Below are 14,914 nucleotides of genomic sequence, written 5' to 3' on the forward strand. Positions count from 1 at the left end.
CTGATAAGGCAGCAGAATGATTGTCTGCCGTCTCTGCCTCGACACTGATAAGGCAGCAGAATGACATGCTGCCATCTCTGTATCGACACTGATAAGGCAGCAGAATAATTGTCTGCCATCTCTGCGTCGACACTGATAAGGCAGCAGAGTGACATGCTGCAGTCTCTGTATCGACACTGATAAGGCAGCAGAGTGATATGCTGCCGTCTCTGCGTCGACACCGATAAGGCAGCAGAATGACATGCTGCCACCTCTATATCGACACCGATAAGGCAGCAGAATGATTGTCTGCCGTCTCTGTATCGACACTGATAAGGCAGCAGAGTGACATGCTGCCACCTCTGTATCGACACTGATAAGGCAGCAGAATGACATGCTGCCACCTCTGTATCGACACCGATAAGGCAGCAGAATGACATGCTGCCACCTCTATATCGACACTGATAAGGCAGCAGAATGACATCCTGACGTCTCTGCATCGACACTGATAAGGCAGCAGAGTGACATGCTGCCGTCTCTGCGTCGACACTGATAAGGCAGCAGAGTGACATGCTGCCGTCTCTGAGTCGACACTGATAAGGCAGCAGAGTGACATGCTGCCGTCTCTGTATCGACACTGATAAGGCATCAGAATGACATGCTGCCGTCTCTGCGTCGACACTGATAAGGCAGCAGAGTGACATGCTGCCATCTCTGTATCGACACTGATAAGGCAGCAGAATGATTGTCTGCCGTCTCTGTATCGACACTGATGAGGCAGCAGAATGACATCCTGCCGTCTCTGCGTCAACACTGATAAGGCAGCAGAGTGACATGCTGCAGTCTCTGCATCGACACCGATAAGGCAGCAGAGTGACATGCTGCAGTCTCTGCATCGTCACTGATAAGGCAGCAGAGTGACATGCTGCCGAATGACATGCTGCCGTCTCTGCATCGACACTGATAAGGCAGCAGAGTGACATGCTGCCGAATGACATGCTGCCGTCTCTGCATCGACACTGATAAGGCAGCAGAGTGACATGCTGCCGTCTCTGCATCGACACCGATAAGGCAGCAGAATGACATGCTGCCGTATCTGCATCGACACTGATAAGGCAGCAGAGTGACATGCTGCCGAATGACATGCTGCCGTCTCTGCATCGACACTGATAAGGCAGCAGAGTGACATGCTGCCGAATGACATGCTGCCATCTCTGTATCGACACTGATAAGGCAGCAGAGTGACATGCTGCCATCTCTGCGTCGACACTGATAAGGCAGCAGAGTGACATGCTGCAGTCTCTGTATCGACACTGATAAGGCAGCAGAGTGACATGCTGCCGTCTCTGCGTCGACACCGATAAGGCAGCAGAATGACATGCTGCCACCTCTGTATCGACACCGATAAGGCAGCAGAATGATTGTCTGCCGTCTCTGTATCGACACCGATAAGGCAGCAGAATGACATCCTGCCGTCTCTGCATCGACACTGATAAGGCAGCAGAATGATTGTCTGCCGTCTCTGCATCGACACTGATAAGGCAGCAGAATGACATGATGCCCTCTCTCGATCGACACTGATAAGACAGCAGAATGACATGCTGCCGTCTCTGTGTCGACACCGATAAGGCAGCAGAGTGACATGCTGCCGTCTCTGTATCGACACTGATAAGGCAGCAGAGTGACATGCTGCAGTCTCTGCCTCGACACTGATAAGGCAGCAGAGTGACATGCTGCCGAATGACATGCTGCCGTCTCTTCGTCGACACTGATAAGGCAGCAGAGTGACATGCTGCCGTCTCTGCATCGACACTGATAAGGCAGCAGAGTGACATGCTGCCGTCTCTGCATCGACACCGATAAGGCAGCAGAATGATTGTCTGCCGTCTCTGCATCGACACTGATAAGGCAGCAGAGTGACATGCTGCCGTCTCTGCATCGACACCGATAAGGCAGCAGGATGACATGCTGCCGTCTCTGCTTCGACACTGATAAGGCAGCAGAGTGACATGCTGCCGCCTCTGCGTCGACACCGATAAGGCAGCAGAGTGACATGCTGCCGCCTCTGCGTCGACACCGATAAGGCAGCAGAGTGACATGCTGCCGCCTCTGCGTCGACACCGATAAGGCAGCAGAGTGACATGCTGCCGTCTCTTCATCGACACTGATAAGGCAGCAGAGTGACATGCTGCCGTCTCTGCATCGACACTGATAAGGCAGCAGAATGATTGTCTGCCGTCTCTGTATCGACACTGATAAGGCAGCAGAATGACATCATGCCGTCTCTGCGTCGACACTGATAAGGCAGCAGAGTGACATGCTGCAGTCTCTGCATCGACACCGATAAGGCAGCAGAGTGACATGCTGCAGTCTCTGCATCGACACTGATAAGGCAGCAGAGTGACATGCTGCCGAATGACATGCTGCCGTCTCTGCATCGACACTGATAAGGCAGCAGAGTGACATGCTGCCGTCTCTGCGTCGACACCGATAAGGCAGCAGAGTGACATGCTTCAGTCTCTGCGTCGACACTGATAAGGCAGCAGAGTGACATGCTGCCGTCTCTGTATCGACACTGATAAGGCAGCAGAGTGACATGCTGCCATCTCTGTATCGACACTGATAAGGCAGCAGAATGATTGTCTGCCGTCTCTGTATCGAAACTGATAAGGCAGCAGAATGACATCCTGCCGTCTCTGCGTCGACACTGATAAGGCAGCAGAGTGACATGCTGCAGTCTCTGCATCGACACCGATAAGGCAGCAGAGTGACATGCTGCAGTCTCTGCATCGACACTGATAAGGCAGCAGAGTGACATGCTGCCGTCTCTGTATCGACACCGATAAGGCAGCAGAATGACATCCTGCCGTCTTTGCGTCAACACCGATAAGGCAGCAGAGTGACATGCTGCCGTCTCTGCGTCGACACTGATAAGGCAGCAGAGTGACATGCTGCCATCTCTGTATCGACACTGATAAGGCAGCAGAATGATTGTCTGCCGTCTCTGTATCGACACCGATAAGGCAGCAGAATGACATCCTGCCGTCTCTGCGTCGACACCGATAAGGCAGCAGAGTGACATCCTGCCGTCTCTGCGTCGACACCGATAAGGCAGCAGAGTGACATGCTGCCGAATGACATGCTGCCGTCTCTGTATCGACACCGATAAGGCAGCAAAGTGACATGCTGCCGTCTCTGTATCGACACTGATAAGGTAGCAGAATGACATGCTGCCGTCTCTGCATCGACACTGATAAGGCAGCAGAGTGACATGCTGCAGTCTCTGTATCGACACTGATAAGGCAGCAGAGTGACATGCTGCCATCTCTGTGTCGACACCGATAAGGCAGCAGAATGACATGCTGCCACCTCTGTATCGACACCGATAAGGCAGCAGAATGATTGTCTGCCGTCTCTGTATCGACACCGATAAGGCAGCAGAATGACATCCTGCCGTCTCTGCATCGACACTTATAAGGCAGCAGAGTGACATGCTGCCGTCTCTGCGTCGACACTGATAAGGCAGCAGAGTGACATGCTGCCGTCTCTGCGTCGACACTGATAAGGCAGCAGAGTGACATGCTGCCGTCTCTGTATCGACACTGATAAGGCATCAGAATGACATGCTGCCGTCTCTGCGTCGACACTGATAAGGCAGCAGAGTGACATGCTGCCATCTCTGTATCGACACTGATAAGGCAGCAGAATGATTGTCTGCCGTCTCTGTATCGACACTGATAAGGCAGCAGAATGACATCCTGCCGTCTCTGCGTCGACACTGATAAGGCAGCAGAGTGACATGCTGCAGTCTCTGCATCGACACCGATAAGGCAGCAGAGTGACATGCTGCAGTCTCTGCATCGACACTGATAAGGCAGCAGAGTGACATGCTGCCGAATGACATGCTGCCGTCTCTGCATCGACACTGATAAGGCAGCAGAGTGACATGCTGCAGTCTCTGCATCGACACCGATAAGGCAGCAGAGTGACATGCTGCAGTCTCTGCGTCGACACTGATAAGGCAGCAGAGTGACATGCTGCCGTCTCTGTATCGACACTGATAAGGCAGCAGAGTGACATGCTGCCATCTCTGTATCGACACTGATAAGGCAGCAGAATGATTGTCTGCCGTCTCTGTATCGACACTGATAAGGCAGCAGAATGACATCCTGCCGTCTCTGCGTCGACACTGATAAGGCAGCAGAGTGACATGCTGCAGTCTCTGCATCGACACCGATAAGGCAGCAGAGTGACATGCTGCAGTCTCTGCATCGACACTGATAAGGCAGCAGAGTGACATGCTGCCGTCTCTGTATCGACACCGATAAGGCAGCAGAATGACATCCTGCCGTCTTTGCGTCAACACCGATAAGGCAGCAGAGTGACATGCTGCCGTCTCTGCGTCGACACTGATAAGGCAGCAGAGTGACATGCTGCCATCTCTGTATCGACACTGATAAGGCAGCAGAATGATTGTCTGCCGTCTCTGTATCGACACCGATAAGGCAGCAGAATGACATCCTGCCGTCTCTGCGTCGACACCGATAAGGCAGCAGAGTGACATCCTGCCGTCTCTGCGTCGACACCGATAAGGCAGCAGAGTGACATGCTGCCGAATGACATGCTGCCGTCTCTGTATCGACACCGATAAGGCAGCAAAGTGACATGCTGCCGTCTCTGTATCGACACTGATAAGGTAGCAGAATGACATGCTGCCGTCTCTGCATCGACACTGATAAGGCAGCAGAGTGACATGCTGCAGTCTCTGTATCGACACTGATAAGGCAGCAGAGTGACATGCTGCCGTCTCTGTGTCGACACCGATAAGGCAGCAGAATGACATGCTGCCACCTCTGTATCGACACCGATAAGGCAGCAGAATGATTGTCTGCCGTCTCTGTATCGACACCGATAAGGCAGCAGAATGACATCCTGCCGTCTCTGCATCGACACTTATAAGGCAGCAGAGTGACATGCTGCCGTCTCTGCGTCGACACTGATAAGGCAGCAGAGTGACATGCTGCCGTCTCTGCGTCGACACTGATAAGGCAGCAGAGTGACATGCTGCCGTCTCTGTATCGACACTGATAAGGCATCAGAATGACATGCTGCCGTCTCTGCGTCGACACTGATAAGGCAGCAGAGTGACATGCTGCCATCTCTGTATCGACACTGATAAGGCAGCAGAATGATTGTCTGCCGTCTCTGTATCGACACTGATAAGGCAGCAGAATGACATCCTGCCGTCTCTGCGTCGACACTGATAAGGCAGCAGAGTGACATGCTGCAGTCTCTGCATCGACACCGATAAGGCAGCAGAGTGACATGCTGCAGTCTCTGCATCGACACTGATAAGGCAGCAGAGTGACATGCTGCCGAATGACATGCTGCCGTCTCTGCATCGACACTGATAAGGCAACAGTGACATGCTGCCGTCTCTGCGTCGACACCGATAAGGCAGCAGAGTGACATGCTGCCGTCTCTGCATCGACACTGATAAGGCAGCAGAGTGACATGCTGCAGTCTCTGCATCGACACTGATAAGGCAGCAGAGTGACATGCTGCCGAATGACATGCTGCCGTCTCTGTATCGACACTGATAAGGCAGCAGAGTGACATGCTGCCACCTCTGTATCGACACTGATAAGGCAGCAGAGTGACATGCTGCCGTCTCTGCATCGACACTGATAAGGCAGCAGAATGATTGTCTGCCGTCTCTGTATCGACACTGATAAGGCAGCAGAGTGACATGCTGCCGTCTCTGTATCAACACTGATAAGGCAGCAGAATGACCGTCTGCCGTCTCTGCATCGACACTGATAAGGCAGCAGAATGATTGTCTGCCGTCTCTGCATCGACACTGATAAGGCAGCAGAATGACATGCTGCCATCTCTGTATCGACACCGATAAGGCAGCAGAATAATTGTCTGCCGTCTCTGCATCGACACTGATAAGGCAGCAGAGTGACATGCTGCCGTCTCTGCATCGACACCGATAAGGCAGCAGAATGACATGTTGCCGTCTCTGCATCGACACTGATAAGGCAGCAGAGTGACATGCTGCCGTCTCTGTATCGACACTGATAAGGCAGCAGAGTGACATGCTGCAGTCTCTGCATCGACACTGATAAGGCAGCAGAGTGACATGCTGCCGAATGACATGCTGCCGTCTCTGTATCGACACCGATAAGGCAGCAGAGTGACATGCTGCCGTCTCTGTATCGACACTGATAAGGAAGCAGAATGACATGCTGCCGTCTCTGCATCGACACTGATAAGGCAGCAGAGTGACATGCTGCCATCTCTGCGTCGACACTGATAAGGCAGCAGAGTGACATGCTGCAGTCTCTGTATCGACACTGATAAGGCAGCAGAGTGACATGCTGCCGTCTCTGCGTCGACACCGATAAGGCAGCAGAATGACATGCTACCGTCTCTGCGTCGACACCGATAAGGCAGCAGAATGACATGCTGCCGTCTCTGTATCGACACTGATAAGGCAGCAGAGTGACATGCTGCCGTCTTTGTATCGACACTGATAAGGCAGCAGAGTGACATGCTGCAGTCTCTGCATCGACACTGATAAGGCAGCAGAGTGACATGCTGCCGAATGACATGCTGCCGTCTCTGCATCGACACTGATAAGGCAGCAGAGTGACATGATGCCGAATGACATGCTGCCGTCTCTGTATCGACACCGATAAGGCAGCAGAGTGACATGCTGCCGTCTCTGTATCGACACTGATAAGGTAGCAGAATGACATGCTGCCGTCTCTGCATCGACACTGATAAGGCAGCAGAGTGACATGCTGCCATCTCTGCGTCGACACTGACAAGGCAGCAGAGTGACATGCTGCAGTCTCTGTATCGACAGTGATAAGGCAGCAGAGTGACATGCTGCCGTCTCTGCGTTGACACCGATAAGGCAGCAGAATGACATGCTGCCGTCTCTGCGTCGACACCGATAAGGCAGCAGAATTACATGCTGCCGTCTCTGTATCGACACTGATAAGGCAGCAGAGTGACATGCTGCCGTCTCTACATCGACACTGATAAGGCAGCAGACTGACATGCTGCCGTCTCTGCGTCGACACCGATAAGGCAGCAGAATGACATCCTGCCGTCTCTGCGTCGACACCGATAAGGCAGCAGAGTGACATGCTGCCGTCTCTGCGTCGACACCGATAAGGTAGCAGAGTGACATGCTGCGGTGTCTGCATCGACACCGATAAGGCAGCAGAGTGACATGCTGCCGTCTCTGTATCGACGCTGATAAGGCAGCAGAGTGACATGCTGCCGTCTCTGTATCGACACTGATAAGGCAGCAGAATGATTGTCTGCCGTCTCTGTATCGACACTGATAAGGCAGCAGAATGATTGTCTGCCGTCTCTGCGTCGACACTGATAAGGCAGCAGAGTGACATGCTGCCGTCTCTGCATCGACACCGATAAGGCAGCAGAATGACATGCTGCCATCTCTGCGTCGACACTGATAAGGCAGCAGAATGACATGCTGCCGTCTCTGCATCGACACTGATAAGGCAGCAGAATGAAATGCTGCCATCTGCAGAATATGTTTCTGTCACGAGAATTTTTAATCCCAATGATAATAACTAACAATTATTAAAGCTTTGACTAATTCCCGAGGTTTTTAAGACCCCGGGTTTAATAATAATTAGGCAAAGACTCAGGTTATGCAAAAGGTTCGTACAGTTTATTCACGAAAACGTTCTAAAGTCCATTTTATAACTCACTCCCTACTTACGCACATACATACACACGAACAGTAGGTGGATTGTATCCTTCCCCATGGTTCGAGATTAGAGGAACCTTGAAAGAACTCCCTGTCCTGTCGTAAGTTTCTCAGAGTTCTAACCAGGTCAGGTCAGACACAGTTTAATTGTTCTCGGTATTTTCTTAGTCACACTAACACACACACACATTTCTACTTGTCTCGACCAAACCTTTTTAGACTGAAGTTTATCATTCTAATTCATTATACATGTTACAGAATCGAATGATTACTAATAGTTACGTTTGTGTAATTATTCATTATATATGTTACATAATGTCATAATTACGTTTCAGGGTGGAATTGTTTAGTCATTACCTTTAGGCATATAAATTCCCTTATCAGTGTCTTACAGCAGAATGAAATGCTGCCATCTACAGAATATGTGTCTTACAGCAGAATGACATTTTTGTCATGAAGTTGTGATGTACCACTAGAGGGCCGTACAAGTCTGCTTTTCCAGAAGACACCCAAACATTATCATGTTGAGTTGAAGTCAGTGATTTTACTCTATACGTCTCTGACCTCGCTGCCTGTCTGTTCTGTTCCAGAGTGTGTGACCTACGTGGGTCAGAAGCTGTGTTTCGTGGTGTTCCCCCAAGAAGACCTGTCGGAGATCACCCCCCTCACAGCCTCCGATAAACACAACGACTGAACGAGCCCCCATCACAGCCTCGGATAAACACAACAACTGAACGAGCCCCTCCCTCACAGCCTCCGATAAACACAACGACTGAACGAGCCCCCCTCCTCACAGCCTCCAATAAACACAACAACTGAACGAGCCCCTCCCTCACAGCCTCCGATAAACACAACAACTGAACGAGCCCCTCCTCACAGCCTCGGATAAACACAACGACTGAACGAGCCCCCTCCTCATAGCCTCCGATAAACACAACGACTGAACGAGCCCCCCTCCTCACAGCCTCCAATAAACACAACAACTAAACGAGCCCCTCCCTCACAGCCTCCGATAAACACAACAACTGAACGACCCCCCTCCTCACAGCCTCCAATAAACACAACGACTGAACGAGCCCCTCTCCTCACAGCCTCCGATAAACACAACAACTGAACGAGCCCCTCCTCACAGCCTCGGATAAACACAACGACTGAACAAGCCCCCTCCTCACAGCCTCCGATAAACACAACGACTGAACGAGCCCCTCCCTCACAGCCTCCAATAAACACAACAACTGAACGAGCCCCCTCCTCACAGCCTCCGATAAACACAACAACTGAACGAGCCCCTCCCTCACAGCCTCCGATAAACACAACAACTGAACGAGCCCCTCCCTCACAGCCTCCGATAAACACAACAACTGAACGAGCCCCTCCTCACAGCCTCGGATAAACACAACGACTGAACAAGCCCCCTCCTCACAGCCTCCGATAAACACAACAACTGAACGAGCCCCTCCTCACAGCCTCCAATAAACACAACAACTGAACGAGCCCCCATCACAGCCTCCGATAAACACAACAACTGAACGAGCCCCTCCTCACAGCCTCCGATAAACACAACGACTGAACACCTCTCTCCCTCCGTCCATCTAACAGGGGATGAGCTGCCAGAACGGTCTGATCCCTCTGCCTACCAGAACGGTCTGATCCCTCTGCCTACCAGAACGGTCTGATCCCTCTGCCTACCAGAACGGTCTGATCCCTCTGCCTACCAGAACTGTCTGATCCCTCTGCCTGCCAGAACGGTCTGATCCCTCTGCCTACCAGAACGGTCTGATCCCTCTGCCTGCCAGAACGGTCTGATCCCTCTGCCTACCAGAACGGTCTGATCCCTCTGCCTACCAGGAACTTTTTAAACCTCTTTCTGTTCGTTGCCTTCTACTCCCTGGATGCGTCCCCAACTGGCACCCTATTCCCTATGATAGTGCACTACTTTTGACCAAAGCACCATGGGCCCTGGTGTAAAGTAGTGCACTACATAGGGAATAGAGTACTATTTTGGGCCACACAAGGGTCTCTCCTCAAGAGTAAAGAGAGAGTTTCCATCCTGGTACTTCTGAAAGGCCGTCTCCAGGCTCTTCCATCCTGGTACTTCTGAGAGGCTGTCTCCAGGCTCTTCCATCCTGGTACTTCTGAGAGGCTGTCTCCAGGCTCTTCCATCCTGGTACTTCTGAGAGGCCGTCTCCAGGCTCTTCCATCCTGGTACTTCTGAGAGGCCGTCTCCAGGCTCTTCCATCCTGGTACTTCTGAGAGGCCGTCTCCAGGCTCTTCCATCCTGGTACTTCTGAGAGGCCGTCTCCAGGCTCTTCCATCCTGGTACTTCTGAGAGGCCGTCTCCAGGCTCTTCCATCCTGGTACTTCTGAGAGGCCGTCTCCAGGCTCTTCCATCCTGGTACTTCTGAGAGGCCGTCTCCAGGCTCTTCCATCCTGGTACTTCTGAGAGGCCGTCTCCAGGCTCTTCCATCCTGGTACTTCTGAGAGGCTGTCTCCAGGCTCTTCCATCCTGGTACTTCTGAGAGGCCGTCTCCAGGCTCTTCCATCCTGGTACTTCTGAGAGGCCGTCTCCAGGCTCTTCCATCCTGGTACTTCTGAGAGGCCGTCTCCAGGCTCTTCCATCCTGGTACTTCTGAGAGGCTGTCTCCAGGCTGTGTTTAGTGGGAGGGGCATCAGGGATCAGTAAAGGTTGTATTGGTCGATACACCCTCCCCTTCACTTCACTAGACAGCCAATGCCAAGACACCATACTCAAGGAACTTTTGTTTTATGAGATATTTGTTTTCTTGATTTTTTTTTGTAGTATTTGTTTTTGAAATGAGTCTAATCTTTGTCAATTTTATTGTGCCTTACAAGTGGGGATAGTTAAAAAAATATATATAATAATTATTTGATGCGGCCTATTGATTTTGTGGTGATATTAAGTTTAAACTGTGTACTATTCCATGAGGTACAGTAGTAGTTGCAGTGGTTTTCCTTTGGCTGTATTTCCTACTACTTCCCATGACTTCCACTGAGCTGTTTTCCCTGTACTAACTTCTAGAGTTTTGGTGTTGATGGGATACCATCTGCATCCCAAATGGCACCCTATTCCCTTGATAGTGCATTACTTTTGTGCACTACATAGGGAATAGGGTACCGTTAGGAACGAAGCCTAGGAATGTTCATGCTTTTTATTGCCTTTTTATAGCCTGCAACACTAGATAGTGAGGACTGAGGTTTTGCACTTTGAATCTCTCTGCAGGGTTTTTTTTTAAATGCAGAGGGGTAAGGAACTATGCCACTAATACCAAGGGATGCTTCCTGCCCATCTGCCTATAAACAGCACTGCCAATCATTATGAATTGATGAGTCCACAGAGTTAATTCAAGTGGACCCACTTCCTTATCTAATCCTCTGTGTTCCAGACGGTTCTTTCAGAATTGGATCCACTTCCTTATCTAATCCGCTGTGTTCCAGACAGTACTTTCAAAAATGGCTTCACTGGAAGCATATTCCACCCACTGTGGAAGCATATTCCACCCACTGTGGAAGCATATTCCACCCACTGTGGAAGCATATTCCACCCACTGTGGAAGCATATTCCACCCACTGTGGAAGCATATTCCACCCACTGTGGAAGCATATTCCACCCACTGTGGAAGCATATTCCCATTCTCACAAACATAACAGCATGAAATCCTTGTTTTGTCCTCTGTGTGAATAACTAGCTATACTGTTACAGATGTTACAGACCATGCATGTGTCTTAAAGGCCTTACACAGAGTCACACACAGAGACCAATATCAGGCTAAAGATATGGCTCTGGTTCTACAAATGCTGTCCATTTCTGGTCTCACAGACAGTCACTGTGTCCCTCCTCCTCTACAGACAGTCTCTGTGTGTCCCTAGTCCTCTACAGACAGTCTCTGTGTGTCCCTCCTCCTCTACAGACAGTCTCTGTGTGTCCCTAGTCCCTCCTCCTCTACAGACAGTCTCTGTGTGTCCCTCCTCCTCTACAGACAGTCTCTGTGTGTCCCTAGTCCCTCCTCCTCTACAGACAGTCTCTGTGTGTCCTTCTTCCTCTACAGACAGTCTCTGTGTGTCCCTCCTCTACAGACAGTCTCTGTGTGTCCCTAGTCCTCTACAGACAGTCTCTGTGTGTCCCTCCTCCTCTACAGACAGTCTCTGTGTGTCCCTCCTCCTCTACAGACAGTCTCTGTGTGTCCCTAGTCCCTCCTCCTCTACAGACAGTCTCTGTGTGTCCCTCCTCCTCTACAGACAGTCTCTGTGTGTCCCTAGTCCCTCCTCCTCTACAGACAGTCTCTGTGTGTCCTTCTTCCTCTACAGACAGTCTCTGTGTGTCCCTCCTCCTCTACAGACAGTCTCTGTGTGTCCCTAGTCCTCTACAGACAGTCTCTGTGTGTCCCTCCTCCTCTACAGACAGTCTCTGTGTGTCCCTCCTCCTCTACAGACAGTCACTGTGTGTCCCTAGTCCCTCCTCCTCTACAGACAGTCACTGTGTGTCCCTCTTCCTCTACAGACAGTCTCTGTGTGTCCCTCCTCCTCTACAGACAGTCTCTGTGTGTCCCTCTTCCTCTACAGACAGTCTCTGTGTGTCCCTCCTCCTCTACAGACAGTCACTGTGTGTCCCTAGTCCCTCCTCCTCTACAGACAGTCACTGTGTGTCCCTCCTCCTCTACAGACAGTCTCTGTGTGTCCCTCCTCCTCTACAGACAGTCTCTGTGGGTCCCTCTTCCTCTACAGACAGTCTCTGTGTGTCCCTCCTCCTCTACAGACAGTCACTGTGTGTCCCTCTTCCTCTACAGACAGTCACTGTGTGTCCCTCTTCCTCTACAGACAGTCTCTGTGTGTCCCTCCTCCTCTACAGACAGTCTCTGTGTGTCCCTCCTCCTCTACAGACAGTCTCTGTGTGTTCCTAGTCCTCTACAGTCTGTGTGTCCCTAGTCCCTCCTCCTTTCCTCTGCATGCTGTGGAGTTCACCAGGACTTCTCCGTGAACGGTGTGGGTCTGCTGCTTCACACACACACTGGGTGTGTTCCAGGTGGTCTGTTTTTGCAGTCATGATGCACATCTCAGAAGATTACAATACGTCATATTTACGAGCTGCCTGAGATGTTAAAAAAACCTCTCCGGGCATTGTGACTCGGGAACGCACCCACACCCTCAATGCGAATACTGTAAACATGTCTGTGTGTTTTTCTGCAGTTTCCTTCCTAATACTGTAAACATTTCTGTGTGTTTTTCTGCAGTTTCCTTCCTAATACTGTAAAACATGTCTGTGTGTTTTTCTGCAGTTTCCTTCCTAATACTGTAAACATGTCTATGTGTTTTCTGCAGTTTCCTTCCTAATACTGTAAACATGTCTGTGTGTATTTTCTGCAGTTTCCTTCCAGCCACAGTGAGGCGCATTGTTAGCTCAACACAACAGTGTAAATATTGTGTCAAGTAAAAGTGTCAGGGATTCATGGTAAACATCGAATTCCTCCGACGTCTTGTGATACATGCTATACACACGTACTGTAACTACGGTGTGACTTTTGGTGAACTTTTCTGTTTTGTAAAATAATATAAAATGTATGAGGATAACAATAATAGCTTATTAAATATAATTGTGAAAAAACAAAAGTGATATTTATATTTTCCAAAATTATTTGTGTGTGTTTATGTGATACCTCTACTATCATCAGTGGTATCTCTACTATCATCAGTGGTATCTCTACTATCATCAGTGGTATCTCTACTATCATCAGTGGTTCCTCTACTATCATCAGTGGTTCCTCTACTATCATCAGTGGTATCTCTACTATCATCAGTGGTTCCTCTACTATCATCAGTGGTACCTCTACTATCATCAGTGGTATCTCTACTATCATCAGTGGTATCTCTACTATCATCAGTGGTATCTCTACTATCATCAGTGGTTCCTCTACTATCATCAGTGGTTCCTCTACTATCATCAGTGGTTCCTCTACTATCATCAGTGGTATCTCTACTATCATCAGTGGTATCTCTACTATCATCAGTGGTATCTCTACTATCATCAGTGGTATCTCTACTATCATCAGTGGTACCTCTACTATCATCAGTGGTATCTCTACTATCATCAGTGGTATCTCTACTATCATCAGTGGTATCTCTACTATCATCAGTGGTACCTCTACTATCATCAGTGGTAGGTACCTCTACTATCATCAGTGGTATCTCTACTATCATCAGTGGTATCTCTACTATCATCAGTGGTATCTCTACTATCATCAGTGGTATCTCTACTATCATCAGTGGTACCTCTACTATCATCAGTGGTATCTCTACTATCATCAGTGGTAGGTACCTCTACTATCATCAGTGGTATCTCTACTATCATCAGTGGTATCTCTACTATCATCAGTGGTATCTCTACTATCATCAGTGGTATCTCTACTATCATCAGTGGTTCCTCTACTATCATCAGTGGTAGGTACCTCTACTATCATCAGTGGTATCTCTACTATCATCAGTGGTATCTCTACTATCATCAGTGGTAGGTACCTCTACTATCATCAGTGGTATCTCTACTATCATCAGTGGTATCTCTACTATCATCAGTGGTATCTCTACTATCATCAGTGGTATCTCTACTATCATCAGTGGTAGGTACCTCTACTATCATCAGTGGTATCTCTACTATCATCAGTGGTATCTCTACTATCATCAGTGGTACCTCTACTATCATCAGTGGTAGGTACCTCTACTATCATCAGTGGTATCTCTACTATCATCAGTGGTATCTCTACTATCATCAGTGGTTCCTCTACTATCATCAGTGGTAGGTAATTCTACTATCATCAGTGGTACCTCTACTATCATCAGTGGTATCTCTACTATCATCAGTGGTATCTCTACTATCATCAGTGGTTCCTCTACTATCATCAGTGGTTCCTCTACTATCATCAGTGGTACCTCTACTATCATCAGTGGTATCTCTACTATCATCAGTGGTATCTCTACTATCATCAGTGGTATCTCTACTATCATCAGTGGTAGGTACCTCTACTATCATCAGTGGTATCTCTACTATCATCAGTGGTATCTCTACTATCATCAGTGGTATCTCTACTATCATCAGTGGTAGGTACCTCTACTATCATCAGTGGTACCTCTACTATCATCAGTGGTATCTCTACTATCATCAGTGGTATCTCT

General features: G+C 49.5%; 2 protein-coding genes across 3 annotated transcripts in view; both read left to right on the forward strand.

Moving 5' to 3' along the window:
- The window catches only part of slc7a10a (solute carrier family 7 member 10a), a 79,353-nt gene extending 66,001 nt beyond the window's left edge, over positions 1-13,352 (forward strand). For both annotated transcript variants that reach the window (XM_029768619.1, XM_029768621.1), the window contains one exon: positions 8,323-13,352. In XM_029768619.1, the coding sequence (XP_029624479.1) occupies positions 8,323-8,426 (104 nt within the window). In that variant the 3' untranslated portion in view covers positions 8,427-13,352. The remainder of the gene's footprint in view (positions 1-8,322) is intronic.
- Positions 11,528-13,357, forward strand: LOC115202558 (uncharacterized). Its single transcript, XM_029766679.1, has 3 exons — positions 11,528-11,536; positions 11,752-12,395; positions 12,458-13,357. Exons 1-3 carry the CDS (start codon positions 11,528-11,530, stop codon positions 12,726-12,728), a joined length of 924 nt encoding a protein of 307 aa, XP_029622539.1. The 3' UTR covers positions 12,729-13,357.
- Positions 13,358-14,914: the final 1,557 nt, after the last annotated feature.

The sequence above is a fragment of the Salmo trutta genome, chromosome 12 (genome assembly GCF_901001165.1).
Source record: "Salmo trutta chromosome 12, fSalTru1.1, whole genome shotgun sequence".
Lineage (NCBI taxonomy): Eukaryota > Metazoa > Chordata > Actinopteri > Salmoniformes > Salmonidae > Salmo > Salmo trutta.